This window comes from Ascaphus truei, chromosome 8 (genome assembly GCF_040206685.1).
Source record: "Ascaphus truei isolate aAscTru1 chromosome 8, aAscTru1.hap1, whole genome shotgun sequence".
Taxonomy (NCBI): Eukaryota; Metazoa; Chordata; class Amphibia; order Anura; family Ascaphidae; genus Ascaphus; species Ascaphus truei.
In genome coordinates this window covers 69,942,642-69,962,309 of record NC_134490.1, presented here as the reverse complement: position 1 = coordinate 69,962,309, position 19,668 = coordinate 69,942,642, and the positions used below count along the sequence as shown (strand labels likewise).

Here is a 19,668-nt window from a genome sequence, read left to right as displayed (position 1 = left end):
CAATCAGTCGCTGCTTCAGCAAAGGACAGTGGCTGTTTTCGACTGAGCCTCTGATTGAGCCACCTGTGCTGAAGCTGTGGTGTCCTCAAAATCTGACCTGTTGAGCGGGCTTGAGGACTGGAGTTGAGCCCCCCTGGTGTAAACAGTGGTCAAGGGGTTGAAGCCAAAATGCCATCATTCTTTTTACTGGTGATAAAGGAAGCGTGGAACTGCCCCCTTTCAGAGAAACCTGGTTTAGTGGAAATATATCAAATTCATTCTGGAGAGGTAGACAAAGTAATTCATTGGTGGGTGCATATGACAGCCCCCTACCAGAGGGGACATGCCATAACTTACAAATAAAATAATATAATAATGCATAGAAGAAAAAGGAGTCTCAATGGAGATGATCAAGGGCTTCTGGTAAGACACAATGGACAATAATTCAGGTTCCACTTGCATATTTATATTTGTTCACATCCCCGGTGCAGCGATACAGATGTGGTACTCCAATTTAAGTTCTTGGAGGCGTCTGAAGCAAAGCTTTCAAACACAGAAGAACAATATACCAAGCTGCATTGTGCTCCGTTTGTCCCCAGCCTGACCATCAAGAGATTCCCCAACAGTGAGAAGGCACAGAGAACACGGGGTGACTTCCTCCCTTTTAGGCATTTGAAAGCCAGGAATAGTTGGTTTACTTGCAAAGAAGTTTATGTGTTTGGCACCTCTGCATGAAGACGCTAAGGAACACTAATATTATCCAACACAGTTGCCTCTAACACATCTTTCCTTTTCCAAAGACCAACCCTGATCATCAACCACTGCATGGCAGAAAAACAACTTACCTGTGTGTCTTCACGTCTTTCCCTCCTATAACTCGACAAGTCACGCTCTGCTTTGGTTTCAGCTTGGATGTTGGGAAGGAGCCAAGTGGACAATCCTCCATTATCTGAGAGACATGGATAGTGCCTACTACTTTATCACTGATGGACACCAGCACACATGTTGGCTTCACCGTTTTCACCGTTCCCGTGACCACCTCGCCTATGCGCAGGCCGTGTTTCATGGCGTTGCTCGACACACTGCTTGCCGGTGTTTTTTGATCCACTTTTTTGTTGGTCCTCATGTCGGCTGGATTTTGGACGGCCAGCAGAATTCCATGCTCATCGGTGGAAGTGGTTTTTAAAATCAAGGAGATATTCTTCCCCACGGTGAACCTTTCGGACTCAAAACGGAACGTGTCATTAAAGTGACAGGCCACAGGAACGGCAGCCAGCTGTCCTGTACCCTCCAAGGAGGCGATTGCAAACTCTTCGGCTACATGCTGCACAATCGCAGAATAAGCTGAATTTTCTTTGAGCTGCATGGGGGGATGAGGGGGGACATGTTATTAGGGGATGGTAACGTGATAGAAATAGGGATAGGTAAATAAAGCATCACACTGTGCAGCAGTGAAGTAAGCTCTAAAAAAGACAGAACATGACCCACACAGAGGAAATAGGGGGTAAGACTGAACCAAGTGACAAGGGGAAGAGCTGCCCAAGTCACAGAGGAGAAAAGGGGAGGGTTTGCCAGGACAACAGTATAAACCAGGAAGGGGCCTGACAGTAGACAGAACAGAGACCTATAAGACAGCTCCAAATGCAACACTATGGCTGCCGACATAGTGCACGCGACGGCGGCACGAACAAATGCATGTAAGTGCACCAGTCCGGCCATGCTGCACGCTATGCGACGTGCGCGGCAACGCAACAGGTTTTGGAGGAGACAAAAATGTTTGATTTTTCGCGAGACGGCCGCGTCACTTGAGCGTTTCAACCAATGAGGGCGCCTCCCCAGGTCGCACTGCTGCCGGGAACGAGCGCCGCCAGGCACCCCTTCGCGCACGCACTGGGGCCTTAGCCTTAAGCTGCAGCTGTGTGACAGGAACACGCTTACCGTCTCTTTTCTCTTGCACAGGAGTGTCGCACAAAGAGACACATGAACGTGAGACTTCAGGACATCCACGTGCAGAACCGCAGCCTTCACTTTCTGTCCCGCGACAAGGCTTTTACCTACAAAGTAAGCAAATGTTTTGCATAAGGTTAGGTAAAGAATGCAGCTTATCCATACGGGGGGACCAGAAATATGGTTCAGCAAGATGATTCTTCTACCCAATTGAACGTCTTAGGCGGCGTCCATGCTGCGAAGGCGTGCGCGGCGCGATCACATGGCCTGAAGGCATTGATCGCGCACGCGCGCGACAGCAGGAGGGTGCGCAAGGAATCAGTTCAAACCGATTCCTCAGCATGACTGGCAGGTCACGTGAGCGGTTCACCCAACTGAGGGCTAACCAGCTCCGTGACGTCACAGACACGCCCCATGACTTGCCCCCCACGGCGCGTCTATCTTGTCCACAAACCGCTCCCGCGCAGTCGAAGGCCTTATGGACGCAGCCTTACTCTGCAATGTGTCAGCAGCTGCCTCTCTCTGCAGCACTCGCTCTCAAATTGCTTTGACCTTCATCAATCCGAGCTTCGTGGGAAGTTAGTGGTGCACAACTACAACCAAAGGCTGCCCACTACTGCCGCAGCCTGACTTAGTGCCCCAAATGTTATCCTTCGGCCAATTACCCGAGGGAGGTGCTCAGTAAGCCAAATGGAAGCATCAGCAAAAGGCAACCGTGGGCGCCTATAAAACTTTAGAGGCTCATATGGTCACTTATACTAGTGACACAAAGTAGCACTAAAAAGTATCCCAATAGAAAGGCACCAAGGCTTCAAGATAAAATATATAAGAAAAAACAACACATCAATAACCCATTTCTAGTGACTGGTAAGTTATAACATGCATTGGAACTGTGTCTGCACACAAATTCTCAACAACTAGTAATACAGATTATCTCATTCACTGATAAGGTCACAACATACTGTATTATCCCGATAACACTGTAGGTGTTAGCCAACCATTTGGTAAGGCACAATGTTACCTGGCAGGTAAGAGATGATGATATTCCATCTCAGATTCACTCCTATGTACCACATTATTTAAATAGTTTATGATGATTTAGAAGAAGTCAAACAACCAACCCCACGGGCCACCTGCACAGAAAGGAAGGCGGGGGAAACGGTGTACCTGCAATATGATGCTGCGTGGCCGACACCGTCCGAGCTCCAGCGATCCGGCCAACACTGAAGAGGACAGATCCATCCTCTTCCACATTCTCTACCACCAGGCTCAGCTTTTTTCCAGGGACTAAGGTGGAGAGATTCTCACCTCCCTCTGGATCCGCTAGTAAATGGGATGGAAATAGGAGAGAGACGAGAGGAGAACAAAATTAGTTCCAACACTTAAAACAGGAAGCAGCATACACCTTCGCAGTGCAGGTAATACCAGACACACGGCAAAAGCTTCAGCAGGAGTCGGTTAGCAGACCAGGTATAAGTTGTTGCCGAATATCTTCCTGGTGAAAGCCCAATGGTCATTAGACCACTTTATCCAAGAAACAACGTTTAGTTAAATGTCAATTTAAATACATTTGCCCAACTTTTTAAAGCAGTGCCCCCCCCCCCCTCCCATCTAAGCCCAGATATTTAAGAAAAAAATCTGTCACCTTTTTTACTAATCAGACTCTTCAGGAGCTGCAGCTCAGTGAGACACTGACTGAGCTTTGAGAAGCTTCCAGTGGAGCAGTCATCAGGAGCACACGCCGACATCTTCAGCGTCAGCAGGATGCGTTTCTTCTCTTCGTCTGCGTTTGTTACCTTGGCAACCACCGTCTGTCCCTCCACAAAATGCTCACGGATGTTGGTCACAAACTTGTCGCTTATTTGCTATTAGAGAAAACCGGTGTATACAAATCACCAATCTCCAATGTTTCTATTTTGAAGCTACGTTCTAAAGGGCTTTGCACGAGCACGCAACAGTACCACATCTCAATATGGCTTCACTTCACGAAGGTCTGGTCAATCCAGAACAATTAATAACAAAACATGACGGTAACGAACAATATTGCTCTTACCAGTTTGCAGCTTTTTTGGAGTTGTTTTTATTAATATGGCAATTCAATGTTTTCGTTTGGCTCACATTTTCAATCCTATAATTAAACATCACCATACCTACTAGTACCGCTAGATCACACCCTTTAAAGCGGCAGTCCAAGCGTGTCCATTTGCCCCCCCTGTCCCCCACAGGATTGAAGTAGGGGGTCTTCTGGAGCTGAATCCCCTTAATTTCAGCTCTGGGGAACCCCTACTTCCAGAGATACTTCCCTACAAATGGGGTGCCGGTATCTCAACTTTTAAAAGCTCCTCCGTCATGCAGGACAACAGGAAGCTGCACTGGGTGACATCACGGCTTCCTATTGGCCAGTCATTACGTGATCCCTGCTAGCCGAGCAGGGACACAAACATTCGCTCGCTCAGTTCGCCTTTTTAATAATTTTGGTTGATCAGATAAAAAAAATAAGTTAATTTTTGGGACTAGACAGATATAGTCAGTCCGTCCTTGAACAAAGGTTACCCTGGTGGAGGTTACACATCTATACAGATTTTATTTTCTGAAATATTAAAAAAAAAAAAACCCGGATTAAAGAAATTGCATTTCCCCCATGTTTAGCTCTTCCCAGAGACCAGTAGTGACAACTGCCACCTTTACACAGCAGAATATCACACACACAGACACACAGACACACAGACACACAGACACACAGACACACAGACACACACAGACACACACAGACACACACAGACACACACACCTCTCTTACTTACTGCTTTGGGCACCAGTCCCACCAGCCCGTATGGGAATTCCACGAATACACCGTATGGCATAATGTTTTTCACAAACCCAGTGAGTAACATCCCGAGCTGCACGTTACAGATATCCTTCACGCACAACCCCTGCTCCAAAGATGAAATCAGTGCAGTTTTCTTTGTTAATATCTACACAAGTTGTCAAGGATGGAACCAACGCGCTTCGTTTCCATGAATGCAGAGAACGCACAGCTGCTGGTCACAGCACCACTGCTTTGTTTTTAAATGTACAGAACGGGATAAGAAAGCTTGTCCCCTTACAGATTTTTGCCTAAATCTTTTGAAAAGACAGGCTGCTAAATAAACATAGATCTTCTTTTAAATCAGACAGTGCCACTCCTTCCTATTTTATCCGTTCCTTACAGCAGCATATTAGGTGGGATATGATCGCATGTAACAATCCGTTCCATTGCCTGAGAACAGATTGTGCGACACAATAGAACAGTGCAGAGTAACATTCTACTTTTCCAGTTTACAAAGGCTTGTTCTCTAAAAACAAAGTCCAGCAGAATAGGCACTTAGCCGGTCTGCAAACTCACAACAAATCGCCAACATGGGGACACTTCCATTTTTGGGTAACTGTTGCTGGCAGAGGGTTTGAGATAAGCAGGGAAAACACACAACTCAAGTAAAGGGATTAACAGAAATGAACGCAAGGATACATTCTGTTCTTTAGTGCTGCTCAAACACATCGCTCCCGGGAGCAGCTCCCCTTCCTCTAACCACTGCCACAGCAGCTCGCAATTCGCGACATGATCCGACAGGTGCATTTTGGGAAGGAAAGCGCGGGTTTCCTCGGGCAGGACGGAAACATTAAATCCCTGGTCAGTCTTCTTCACAATCTTTGTGTCAACCAGCTGGAAGTCAAAAAAGTAGCATTATCGTACATCAGAGGCTAAAAAATGTAAAACATTGACGGAGCTTTTACATGGCTTTGAATTCTGCGCATTAATGGGTTGGGCAGGGTGAGAAGTTAAATCCGAAACAACGGGTAACAGGAGCGTTAAAATAAAATGAAACCATTCAGTATATACAGATGCAGCGGCCGTTATTCAAACAAATCACAGAGCCGTTTTCGTGTGCGCTGCTGTACTCCACGCGGCCAATCGCCCCAGGCACACGTGTTTTATCGCGGTTGCTTTGTTTGAATTTCATGGATTGTGTGCAATTAAATGAATTAATTCTAATGTGTACAGTTCTGTGCTACTGTGTCAATTTCAGGTGTTTAAAAACCAGAACACTAAAATGCCATTTTCTGCACTCGCGTCTTATGGCGGTACGGTTGGAAGAAATCCTGCGCCATGACATGGGTATCCAGAGGTACACAACGCGTGAAGAGTTCAAATAACAGCCGCTGCATCTGTAATCTGCATTCAGTTACTACAGACAGGGAATTAAATGTAATGATTAATTTATTATAGGCTGTACCGTTAGAACACTGAAAAACATGCTGATTGGTCTAAATTCTGACCTAGGAAATTATTGACCTAGAAATTATTGACCTAGGGAAGCACAGAAAGTTAACAGTAACAATTGTACAAGTTAAACCAAATCTTTGCGAGCCTCTGGCTTAGGCCGGACCTGCTCCGTTTTTCCACGTGCCCAGCGACTTTGTTCTGTGAAGTTGACCTACAAAGCCCTACAAGATGGTATTAAGGCCAATGGAAATGTATTGCCTATGGACATCAACTGCAGAAGAAACAGGTCCCGGATGTCAGTGTCACGGGGTTTACACGCCTTGTGACAACGGAACGGAACCGCGGCGCTGCCAGAGGAGCTCACTTTACTACGCACGCAACGCAGGAACGGACCGTAAGCATGGCAGACGTCTGGGAGTAAGAGCGGGTACATGGGCTACGCCGCAGTATGAAGCCAGACATGTTACTATTCCGATATTACGGCTTCTTCCAACACAAAGCCCACTGTCATTTCCCCACGTAAAACACCCGATTCGATTAAATAAATATTCAAATAAACCAACAATAAGTACAGTTCAAAAGGCAAAAACCCTCAGTGCTACATCGCATATGACAAATTAGATAGTTAAATACTTGTCTTTTCATAAGTAAGGGTCATGCAGTCACATTCTTTGGACAAAGTATTTAAGCCTGGCCATGGTATAGCCCAACTGCAGGTCCCAACACTACCTGTAAACATTCTCGGAACCGCTCTGACGAACGAAGAAGTCTCAGTCCCAGGCACATCGCAAGACCTACTATTTAAAAGTTGTCTGGGCGACCTTAAAGTCAGGGAGATGGGGTCACAAACCGGCTTAAAATACTTTGGCCAAAGAATGACAAACCCAGCAGCACTCTTTTTGACACAAATATATATGGTGTGGGGGGGGGGGGGGGGGAGGTTGCGTTTTGAGCTTGCAGGGTGTGCGCGTTTATAAGTCTAGTTCCGCAGCGATGTTCCAGGAATGACGGCACTCCCAGAGTATTATAAGGCAATACCTTGCCGGTTTCTTGCTTTAATGCATTTTTCTTCCTGGGGTAGTGTTGCTCCGCTGCGGCCGCTTCTTCCTCACCCTCCTGATGCAGTTTGAAGGACAGCAGCAATTTTTCCTGCGCGGGTTCACATTCCAGGACTCGCACTTTGATCACCTGTACGGAAAAGTGCATCAGCGACCAAGCTAAAGAAGAACAGGAGTCATGCCATTAAAGTAATCCGTTTTCGGGCGACTAAAGCAAATGTGCAGTTAGGGGGAAAAAAATGTATGTGGGCAGGTGCGTGCGTGTATCTTTATTACAAAGTGCTATTAAGGTACATAGCACGTTACAATACACGTGACATAATATTAGAACATAGTGGGAATAAGCGCTTCAGACATAAACAATAGGAAAAGGAGTCCCCTGCCCTGAGCTTACTATCTCTGGGTGTAAAATGCAGCTTAGAAACCAGAGTCAATGGTCTTCTGATCCCTCGAGACGTGAAGGTGTTAAATTAAAGCTCAAAATGACAGTGAGGTCAGGAAAAAAAAAAATGACCGAGCAGAGAAAGTCGCTCCGCTGGGCATAAAAAATACAAAAATGTGTTCAATAAATGACAGGACATAAATCTAAAGGAAAATATGCTCGAGGATAGAAATACAGAAGTGCAGTAAATGTTTATGACACAAAGGGGCAGATTCATCCAGTGTGGATCCGGAGTTAATATCCGGTCACGTTAATAGGATGGGGTGTGCTGGCCCGTATCGGTCACGTTAATAGGATGGGGTGTGCTGGCCCGTATCGCCTTATTCTTTATCTCTGGAAGAGAAGAGGGATTGTCAGACGAACACGACCCACATGGTCGCTTTGCGTATATAGAATTACCCCCTAAGAGGAAGATTCACAAACATCTCTTAAGGGTTAAATCCCCAAAGAGAACAGCCATTCAAGTTAATGGAATTTAAATCGGGATCTCAGTACGTAAACCCGTCACACAGGTTAGTGGCTTCCCCCCCAAAGGGCCAGATTTACTACGCAGTGCCAAGTCATAACACACCCTAACCCTTCAACAGAATGGGCCATAAAGAGTTTCAGAATTTAGTGCCACATTTACTACATGGTGCAACGGGTCAGCATCACATTTTTTTGGGAGAACCCCAATGTTTTAATGTAAGTATGTATTTTTATTTATATAGCACCAAAAATGTACTCTGTACGTCAAAGAATACAGTGCAGGGAATTATAATAACACAGTAAGCACATTAAAATCAGACTATAGGAAAGGAAATCCCTGCCCCGAAGAGCTTACAATCCAAGTGGTTTGATGGGAGACTTACAGACAGTAAGTGAGGGAATAACTGCAGTAGATGGCAGTGCTTGGTCACAATGGGTGAAAGGAGTGACTGTGGGACAATAGCCAGGCTATTTTTTGGGATGCTTGATTTGTGGGGCAAGTTTTAAGATAGGTCAGTATTAAATAAGAAGGTTAACACCATTTGCAGGGGAAGAGGTAGCAGGGAGGTGTGGGTGAGATCAGGTGTATTTAGGTCTGGGTTCAGGATTATGAGAGATCCCCAGCAACAGGAAGGAGTAGATAGAGGGTGTGAATAGAGGATTTGTGTGGGTGCTTTTAATTGAGGGATAAAGAAGTTGTTGGGAGGGAGGTGTATAAATAATGGTGCAGCGTATGGGCACATGTATAGGTGGAGGGGAGGAGAGAAAGAAATGTGGAAAGGAGGAGAGTGGGGAAGTTGAAGAGAACAGAGACGTTCACAAAGGAGTGAGGAAACAGTAGAGAACGTAATAGGGAGGGCATGGTGAGATGCAGGAGGAGAGACTTCCCAGTAATTGGAGGATAGGAACTGTACAAATAATCCTAGCATTTAGAAAGTAAAGTTCTCACAGTTGCAAAAGTTGTTGTGCAGAGTCCATATCTTCCTCTAATCTTCGCCTCCAATTTTAACTCCAAAATTAACTCCACAGACACTTTAAATGTGACACGTTGATGTTACACACAGCCAAATAGTTAGATTTTAAGCTCTATTGCAATTGGCTGCAGTTCTTGCTGAATGGAGCTGGGTCTGTAATGTATTGTGCTGTAAACGGTTTTCTTTGAGAGTGGGGGAAGCAACATACCGGACTGCCCAATAAGAGTTGAGAAACACACAGATAAAATAGTTGTTGAACATGAAAATGTATTTCCCCCATGTTTCAGGCTCAGTACAGTTTTTGCAGTGAGGGTCGTGTTACCTGCCCCGTGTAGAAGACCTTCTCTGGAGAAGGGATGTGTTCAGAGCCCAGCTCTCTGCGGGGAGCGAGTCCTTTCACTTCGTTATAGAACTTAATGATGCAGCCAAAGTCTTTGACGGACACAATGAAGCCGTGGGTGATCATCCCGGGCTTAGCGTCCTGGTAACTGCCGATTATTGGCAGCTTTGAGCTGATCAGGGTTTTCTTCCGGGTCAGGATCAGCTTCTTGATTGCAGGAACCACAGTGAGAACCTAAGACAGACAAGAAATGTTGAGGACCCCTTTATAGCGGGCAGGGCCTGAATTGCAGGAGCATGAGAACGCTCACAACCAATGAAACGGTACGTAACCAGGAAGGAATATAACATGAACTAAAGCACACACAGAATTAATCGCAGAAATAGCAGACTTGCACTCTCCAATAAACCGTGAATGGGCTTAAAGCAGCATTTCATTCACAATCCTGTGTGTTTTTGAAATAAATCAGTTGTGTAGTATTAGATGATATTTACTGCATTTTTCCCCCTCCACATTATGCCTTTTTAATTTTTTTTTTATGTATTAAGCTTACTTGGGTTACCATAACCATTTAGGAAGTCGCAACTTCCTCTTTTGAAATAGGCAGCCATATTGCGAGCCCAGAGAAGCTGGGTCTTCACCGGTTCATCACGGGAGAACGGATCTTGGTCGGCAGCATAGATAGCTGCATTGCCGGAAAGGCAAAGAACTGCTGTTTTTATTTAAACAAAAACAGGCAAAGAGAAATAAATGCCTCTTTAAAATCAGCAATACAGTGTTCATTTTTTTTTATTATTACAGGATTGACGCAGACGGTCCCTGGAGCTGAAATAAACGGGGATCAGCTTCGGAAACCCCCTGCTTCAATCATGCAATAAGAAAAAAAAGAATTGCAAGATAAATTAAACCTGTATTGCCACTTTAAATGCGAAGAGTCTGGTTGATGTTGATCCTTCATATTAAACCCATTAACTGCTTGAGGGGGCCAGACAGCTATTATTGCAACTAGGATTTCACTATTGTTGCATTAGATTTCTCAGTGTTTTATTGGAATAATAACACCAATATATGGCGAGCGATAATCAAGTAGCTATTCTGTACTGTCTCCATTTATATACACCGTAGCAAGTATACAACCATTCCCCAGCACGTCATCATACTAAAGCATGCCTTAAACCTAAAGCAATAAATCAGCCCTCTTTATGCGCCTCTTGATGTCTCTGGTATTCATTGGCATCTATTACCCTATTTTCATACATATAGCCAACTATTTAATCTTTATTGGATAACACGACTGTACGGTGACCCATCTTGGTGGCATACAGGGAGAGGATTCATTATGACAGGGGGGCGCAAACTTCTTGAGCTGCGCCCCCCTGCCCAGGAGCCGCAGCGTTTGCGCCCCCCCTCTCCCAATGACTGGGCGTCAAAAGACATTGCGGCGTGATTTGACGCATCGCCGAAGACCCGCAGAGAGCAGGTAAGCGCGACTTACAGAGGCCTCATGCGTCCCCCGGCATTTAATTTAAATGCTGTGGGGCCTCACTGTGCTGGAATAATTATATACTGAGGTTTAGCTCGCAGTAGTCAACATGCTTCACAGTGCCCTGAGAGACCAACGGACCCCAGTGCTATCCAGTGGTTATCCTTTGTGCACTATTTTACAATGATCTAGTGGCTTTTACTTAGAGTATGTATGGGTATTGCTTTATATATACATGCTAGGGCCCTTCCCCCTATGCCAACAGGTGACCATTGGCTGCAGATTTAATCATCTATACATGCATGTGTGATTGAGGGCTCTGCTATGTCATTGGAGCCTTCGGTTACTTCTATCACCTATTTTAATGTCCGCAGTTTAATGACTGGCCATATGGCTGCACTGCTGACCTTTCATTGGTCCGACGTCCATACAGCGTTTGAGCTCTGCTCACAGGACCCATTGTTCAGACAAGCTGCTTGGAGACTACTCTACAGACTGTAATGACCATTACTTTTATGTTTGATATTGTACACTTCCTATACATTACATTCACAATGCTTGTGCCATTTCCCTATAACACTGATTCCACAACAGGGTGTTAAGTGAGGTGTCTCCAAGGGCTTTCCCCCGACCCCCTCCCAAAAATAAATGTAATGGTGGATCTCATGCAGGATAGCGGGTTCCTGAGCCTGTGTGGAGCCTGGGGAATTAGTAAGGCCCCAAAGTGTACCTTCAAGAGGGTGGTAAGGCCGTCAAATACTGCAAGGGTTTCCCAAGTAGCTCCCCACAATGCTTTGTATGGCCAGAGGCAAAGCATTGTGGGCCGTGACTTTGGAAGCTCTTGCAGTAATTGACCGCTATATCCCCAATGCTGTCTGCACACACCGCGGTGTAGTTTGGGGCCTTACCAAGCATGTGTTCCTCTCCCCCCACGCGCTCGGGTAACTATACAGCCTGGGATCGGTCACACAGTAGATAGCAATAGTCTGATAAGTCAGCAATAAGATTTATTAAGGCGTTTCCAGAATAATATTTTCTAGCCTGTGTGTGCGCAGTGTAAAAAAGGTTGGGGACCGCTGCCCTATAATGATGTGTACGCCGACATGGACATCAAGTTACCCGGTTGTTACATATATATTCCCCTCTGGCTACCAGCTGAGAAATACACACTACAAGAAACACAAAGTAAAAATACAACAGAGGGCTAGAGTAATGATGTGTGATTGCGGTTTACGAATACACTGGTTTGTCCTGCGGGTTTGCAGCACAAAGCTAGGAACCAGCAAGTGGTGAAAAGAAGACAAACGGAAAGAGTGTGTAAGTACACTACGCAAAGACAGCTTGCATACAACAAACATGTGTATCCCAACACCAATTCCGCACACGCTTACCCTGCACCTGATCTGGTCCCCAGGACTATATTTCTTCTCAGGTTGATGCAGGAGGACATCTGCCAAATGGAGCCGAGGTACGAGCCCTGTGAGATGCTTGGTGACCTTCACCACCATTCCTACAGCTTCAATGTGGTCCACAGATCCCTGTATGAGAGAAAGAGCATACGACAAACCATTAAACAAGCACATAACACACAAGGTAAGTGGGGATATTGGACAATACTTCTTGTTTGAAGGAATTACTGGTAATTTCCAACATCGAAAAAACAATAGTAACAGCAACATGAAAGTGGAGAATAAAGAATGCAACATTAAAAATGATTAATCACTGCTGGGGGGATTCAGAAGCTCTGATAACGGGTGTGGGGGCTCGATCAGCAGTAATAATAATGTACTTGAATAGTAGTTTACAGTGATCGGGCTCTGACAATCGATACCTGAGCTTCTTGATTCTCTGTTCACAGAGACACACAGAGACACACAGAGACACACAGAGACACACAGAGACACACAGAGACACACAGAGACAATGTCAGAACTGCCTTACCTCGAGCAGTTGGCCGGCTTGTATATCGTCATGTCGTAAGTAAAGACCTTCAACAACTGTCCTGCAAAACAAGCAAATTCCATTTTAACGATTCTTAGAAAGCACAGAGAAGGAAAAAGGGGTGAGAGGAGGAAAACAAAGGAGATGAAAGCAACACAAGACCCAAAATAACAATGGTAAAAGCAGAAAGCACAGCGGTAGTTGTAACATCTTTTATACACCAGTTTGAAGTGTAATATTAATAGTAAAACTCTAATGCTTTCATACTCTTACACTGTTGGTGAAAGCAAATGTAAAAAAATAAAAAATATATCTCCAGAGAGTGAGGGGGAAACATTTTCTACAAACATCAAAACACAAGTGTTTTTTGATTCTCACTTCATAAGTAACAAGATGTTACTCGTTTCCCCATCCCGCAGAGCAGAAATCCCACCTAACGACATTTTGCTGTGATCTTGCTTGCACCCAAACCGTAATACAGACGCCCAGGTACTACCTACTTTTAAACCTCGCAAGACATTCACATTTGTTTTCAATTCTACATGGATATTTAAAAAGCTAAAGATAGCTCAGAGTCTGGGGGCCCCCATAAGATGGAAGTTATTATTATTAATAAAAAAATTCTGCTGCTCAAACAAAAAAGCATAAGGGAAAGAAGGGTATGTACGTAACAGATACCGGATCACTTAGTGGCACCAACATCTTGTGTGGCAAGTTGGGGGCATCCACGGCAGGACATGCGAGAAGATTTTCTTGTGGCAGTGTGTGTGTGGTATGAAACAAGTGCCCGTCTCTTACTTTTTTAAGGAGAGAATGAGTATCTCGTCCATGGGGCTGAAGTCCGTGATTCGGCCGGTGTGACTGGTGCCAGCTTTAAACTTTTCAATATTCACGGGTCCTTTGGACGGTAAAAGATGATTCTTCTGTAAACACAGAAGCACAGCATCAATTTTAATACTTTCTGCCAAGGAACCCTTATTTTACAATACCATTTCCCTGTTTTACAATACCATTTCCCTGTTTTACAATACCATTTCCTTATTTTACAATACCATTTCCCTGTTTTGAAGTTCTCCGGGACGGAAGACTCAAAAGGACTCTGCAAGGGCCAAAGAAGTCGCTGTCCTATGCAATTCATAAGGTAGAACTCCCAATATCTAGAGGGGGTGTGACTTGTCCAACTCCCAGTCCCCAAATAAACTATAAACACATCACTACTAAGCTAGAACAAAACCTCAATTTGTTAAGTATACGATAACACTGCTTGACTTTCATAAACCTTCGTTGAAACTAATCGCTGCGAGGGGCTTAAATCGTTAAGTATATCCCTCTATACCAGTGGTGGCCAACTGCAGTCCTCAAGGGCCACCCACAGGTCAGGTTGAAGATATCCCTGCTTCAGCACAGTTGGCTCAATCAGTGGGTCAGTCTTTAAACGAGCCACCTGGGCTGAAGCAGGGATATCCTGAAAGCCTGACCTGTAGGTGGCCCTTGAAGACTGGAGTTGGCCGTCCCCGGCTCTATGTGCTTTTAGTTTAGTTAATTCATGCTAACATTGTATTTTCTAGTTATTCCCTTTTAGAAATAGACACGTTGCTTGTTACACCGATTTTCTGAATATAAAAGCTAAAGGGAATACTACAAGATAGCATGGTGTGTAGATTATAACATATTACAATGTATGCTCTTGCGATAAGATTGTTGGGGCAACCTGTAGGCATCTTCAGCAAAGAAGAGAGAGTTCAGAATGACTTACAAATGCGAAAGCCAAGGTCTCGCCATCAAGTTGAAATAAAGCTCCTGTGTTCTTATACAACACTTTCACGGTGCAACTCTCCGGCATCGAGCCAATCTGGTGACTAGCGAGCTGTCGGAGGGGGTTCCCTGGTTGCAAGAAGGACTGACGCAGAGTTAATCTGATGCTCTTTGACGATGGATCGATCCACAGGATACAAGCTTTCACCTGGAGAGGAGGAAAGCTTAAGCCGGACAAAATCCCACGTTGCTAGTGGGAGAATGTATAATTTTACTCTACATCTGCCCCGGTCTATAGACATGGCCCAGAAAACAGAACGTGAGCACCAGCTGTCTCATCCGCACGAACAATATGTTTTGTGTTTGCTAAACATGGGTTAAACGCTGTAGTCAACTCCAGTCATCAAGGTTCACCAACACGTCAGGTTTTAAGGATATCCCTGCTTCAGCACAGGTGGCTCAATCAACGACTGAGCAACCTGTGTCGAAGCAAGATATTTTTTAAAACCAGACCTGTTGTATTGCCATTTCCATGGCACTGGAGGGGTTACATATGCAATCTAACAAAGGGGACCCCAATAAGGACACCACTGGTTTTGCAGCCCTCTGTTTTCTTCGTATATTTCTAGCCTCTTTAGGATGGAAAATGAACGTGTGGCCGTGTATAAGGAAGGACACAAGAGTCTATATACACCAGGTCAAGCAAAACGCCTCCACCTGAGCAAAAACATAAAAGCTTCAAGTAGCTCAAAATCTGCATTATATTATTATGCTTAAAATGTTTTTGAAGTCCTAGAACTATCCTCCCCGGTAAGAAGTAGGTGTCTGGACGGTGGAGGGGTGGGGAGAGGGGAGGGAGGGCTGGGGAGAGGGGAGGGAGGGGTGGGGAGAGGGGAGAGAGCGGAGGGAGGGGTGGGGAGAGGGGAGGGAGGGGTGGGGAGAGGGGAGGGTGAAGATTGGTGTGTGATCAGCACTCTGTTAGAGCCAATATGTTTTATATTGGATATCTATTCTAACCAACTTTAGATGGTTGCAAATGTGAACTCAGCCGATGTATATTGCAGAAAGGGCTTCTTACTGTAGTTGAGAATATAAAATGCATTTTTAATACATTAGGATTCACAGATCAGGGGGAAATGCAATGCATTAATACCGGAAGGGCGTTTTCTGCATGTTTGTGTGTTCAGTGAAACTCATTTACCTAAATCTAGTATACGGCCAACTGTCTCAAACGTTAAACAGGGAGGTACAATACAGTAGCTTCTGTCTGCATACATACCTCCTGATCATTCTGATAGTCACTGGATTTCTTTGGCTCGAAGTGCAAGAAGTCCACAATCCCAGTATAAGATGAAAGGAAAGACAAACTGATACGGTCAGAGCCCACCTGGAACAAGGGGAAACAGCATGTATCTTAACAATCCGAGGCCAGGCATCAGTCAGTACTTGTCCCATTAGGTTAGGTGTGGCAAACTCCAGTACTCAGGTGCCACGAACAGGTCAGGTTTTAAGGATATCCCTGCTTCAGCACAAGTGGCTCAGTCAATGACAGAGCGACCTGTGCTGAAGCAGGGATTATCCTTAAACCCCGACTTGTTAGCGGCCCCTGAGTACTGGAGTTGGCTACTCCTAGGTGGTGTCCGCTATGGGTTTTTACCTTCTGAATCTTAGCTTTCACAACCAGCCCAGGCAATAAATTATTCAGAGTCCAGTTCTGTTCCTCGGTTGCAAAGGCAGCAGCGACATCGGACTGAGTGACAGACAGACGGACAATTCTTCCATCGTTCTTCACATCTTCAATCACACAGTTCAGGTACTGTCCCACTGCCAATGTGGCCCCTGCACACAGAAAGGATGTCCGTGGGAGAGAGGACAGGCATAAAAATACAGATGTGGGCGTCTTAGCGACAGGGCAACACCCTAAAGCTTCCATGATATGAACAATGATTCTTGCGCAGTGGAAAACACATCACATGAATTCTGCTATAAAGAGACTGATGGATCGAGTCTAGAATATGAATAAGAACCAAACTTACCTTTGCTTGCTTGGTTTAAAAATACTTGTGCTTTCTGACGAGGCAAGAAAGCTTTAGTCCCACTCACTCCTATATCAATGAGATAGCCATGGTCTTCCACACTGGACAGACATCCAGACAGCAACTGGAGAGGGAAAAAGCAATGTGTTATTAAAAAACAAATCACAATGCATACAGCAGTGGAAGGGAAATCCCACCTCAAGAGCTTATCAGCGGTGGGAGACATCACATGTATACGTATTCTATAACGGTGAGAGGGGCAGATTAGAGCAGGGGTGCTCAGCTCCAGTCCTCAAGCCCCATCCCTGCCCCCCAAACAGGTCAGGTTTTCAGGATATTCCTGGCTCAGTCAATCAGGTGGCCCAGAGACTCGGTCTCTGACAGCCTCTGATTGAGCCACCTATGCTGAAGCTGGGATATCCTGAAAACCTGACCTGTTTGGGGGGCAGCTTCAGGACTGGAGTTGAGCGCCCCTGGGTTAGAGTAACAGCTATCAATGGGCAAAGACTTACGTCAGCCCTTTTTAAACAGCAGGCTTATATGATGAGGCCTTATACAATATAATCCATATCTTTCTGATGTATAATAAACAAGAACAAAGAGCTCGAGAACAGGAATCCTTCGTGCTTCAGACAAGATAGGAAAGGTCTTTGCAGTCACTATAGGTATTCAGAGAACCATGTGTGTTTTTGGTGCACAAAACTACTGGAACTTCACACCCTAATATTGACAGAATGAAATGTCTATTTTTATTTGAGGGAAAAAAACAAAACAACACACAGTAGTCCTGACATGTGCAACCATACCTCAGTCATTACTTCATCATATATACGTAGGTCATTCCACACCCTCCTGTCAGCCTGCAGGTGCTTGTTTCAATAACATACCATGCCTGTTCGTAAAGACCGTGCAGCCAGCGCCTTGTTCACGTGCTTCGGATTGACAGACAGTTTGACGCTGTGGAAGCCGCCTGCTGTGCTCTCCAAGCTGCTGACGGCACATCGCACCAGCATCCCCGGAGAATACAGACCTGACAGAGGTGTCAGACCCTGAAAGGGAAGACAAAAGAAAAAAATTGGCATTCGGAAACCAATAGTTCTTTAACGCGGCACTCCCGGCAACGCTTTGTGTGTGTTTTATTTATAAATAGGATTGAAGCAGGGGTCTCTGGCTCAGAACCGCGTTAATTTCAGCTCAGCCGACCCCCTGCTTCCCAAGATAATTACCTCTGTAGGTGCCCAGCTTGGGTACACAATATGGCGGTTTAAAAGTCACGTCATGCGGGCAAATAGGAAGCCGCAACGTCATTCCTTATGTCTTCCTACTGGCCCATGTGACGTGGCAGCTTTAACTGCGCAAATATCGGTACCCACTACAGAGGAAAGAATCTCGGAAAGTAGGGGGTGCCCAGAGCTGGAATCAACGCGGTTCATCTCCGAAGACCCCCTGCTTCTACAATTCCCAAGCTCCATCTCGAATGTACAAGGAAGTCGTTTCCAGGGACAAGCAAAGAGCACGAAGGGAACCAGGGCTAACCTGAGAATATGAGTCTCAAATTAGTTATCGTGGAAAGCGAGGTTTCTGGTTTACATTGCGGGCACAGAAGCCATAAAGTTATTCCAAATCATTTTAAGAAAGCTGGCTCTTACCTCCAAAGGCACATCTTTTTCCACCTGTTCACTGAGGATTTTCGAATAAGCCTCACAGATATTGGTTGCGTGGACAAAGCCTGTGAGGCCATAGGGCAGACTGACCGCTAGTTCAAAATCCTTGGCCTCCTTCACACAGCCCAACATCAGCATCCCAACACTGAGATCCTGAAACACAGAACACACAGGCCTGCAATTAAGGAAGCGCTGGGGGCAGTTCTGAATGACTTCAAATACATGTATTATCCCCATGCCTTCTAAGGCTGCGTCCATAGAAGCACCGACAGCGCTCCTCCACGCTGACGCTCGCCTGCTCAATCAGGAGCGATTACATGGACTAGCAGGCGAGCCAGCGTGCACGATCGGAGGCGGGGCACTGACATCACTGGGCCAATAGCTCACGAAGCGCCAACATCATGGCGCCGACGTCATCACGCTGCTTTGCTCCAACTGGGTGTTTCAGCCGACAGCGCCCTCGGGAACAATTTCAGCTGTCGGCTGAAAATCCCAGCGCTTCAGCGCGCATGCGGACACCCCTTCTGAAGATATTTTCATCGCGGAGCGTCGCCACTGCTCAGCGCTGTCGGTGCTTCTATGGATGCAGCCTAAGACAGACTGTTCCACTGAACTGCAGCTTGCTTATGTATGCAGGATTCCTCAGTCGGAGCAATAAATGATGCAAGAACGGATTAACATGCGCCCAATGATACAAGCTATTCAATATGATGGGAAGAAGGTTAACGTGCAGGTAACGTATTTAGCACTTGAATGCAAGTTATAGCACTGTGAATTACACGGCACTGTGGCATTATAAAACAGGGGCCAACGTCTCTCCGCTCCAGGGGCAAACCTTGCAGCCGGTACTATAACAAGTAAAGCATGCCAACTGCTGCTCGCCACCCCAGATAACAGCTCTAAAACTTAAACAAGCGTAGTTACACCACAAAAAGGGGATAAAGCTGCAGGAAACCTGGGAACGGAGCGAACCTTAAACTTCAGGATAACTACAGATGGCTCTGCGGTACTGGGCATTTCGCTCTTCTGCCTGAAAGTCTTGGGTTTCTCCTGATCCTCTTTACTCTTTTTTCTCTTCTTGGTCTCCGTTCCTTCTTCATGGTGGGTCTAATGAAAAGCAAAATCAAGAGTCATGTGCAGGTGCAATCCTGACCAAAATCTCCAAACTCAACACATGGAAAATGGGACAATTTCGGCCCAAATATTTTTTCCAAAATATCTCAAAATGTACTGGTTTAAAAAACAAACAAAAAAAACAAACAAAAAAAAAACCACAATTTTGTTTTGAAGCAGCAAAACATTTAGCACTGCGCGATT

General features: G+C 45.4%; 1 protein-coding gene across 1 annotated transcript in view; it reads right to left on the bottom strand.

Annotated features, from left to right (window-relative positions):
• Positions 1-19,668, bottom strand: part of PDCD11 (programmed cell death 11) — a 52,662-nt gene that overhangs the window by 29,601 nt on the left and 3,393 nt on the right. The window contains exons 3-20 of the mRNA XM_075612517.1: positions 19,324-19,458; positions 18,337-18,504; positions 17,575-17,736; positions 16,688-16,811; positions 16,309-16,490; positions 15,931-16,038; positions 14,653-14,859; positions 13,695-13,819; positions 12,897-12,957; positions 12,347-12,493; positions 9,455-9,706; positions 7,229-7,378; positions 5,435-5,629; positions 4,731-4,901; positions 3,572-3,791; positions 3,094-3,249; positions 1,918-2,033; positions 825-1,339 (exon numbers count right to left, since the gene is read on the bottom strand). Coding sequence (XP_075468632.1) covers positions 825-1,339; positions 1,918-2,033; positions 3,094-3,249; positions 3,572-3,791; positions 4,731-4,901; positions 5,435-5,629; positions 7,229-7,378; positions 9,455-9,706; positions 12,347-12,493; positions 12,897-12,957; positions 13,695-13,819; positions 14,653-14,859; positions 15,931-16,038; positions 16,309-16,490; positions 16,688-16,811; positions 17,575-17,736; positions 18,337-18,504; positions 19,324-19,458 — 3,194 coding nt within the window. The remainder of the gene's footprint in view (positions 1-824; positions 1,340-1,917; positions 2,034-3,093; positions 3,250-3,571; positions 3,792-4,730; positions 4,902-5,434; positions 5,630-7,228; positions 7,379-9,454; positions 9,707-12,346; positions 12,494-12,896; positions 12,958-13,694; positions 13,820-14,652; positions 14,860-15,930; positions 16,039-16,308; positions 16,491-16,687; positions 16,812-17,574; positions 17,737-18,336; positions 18,505-19,323; positions 19,459-19,668) is intronic.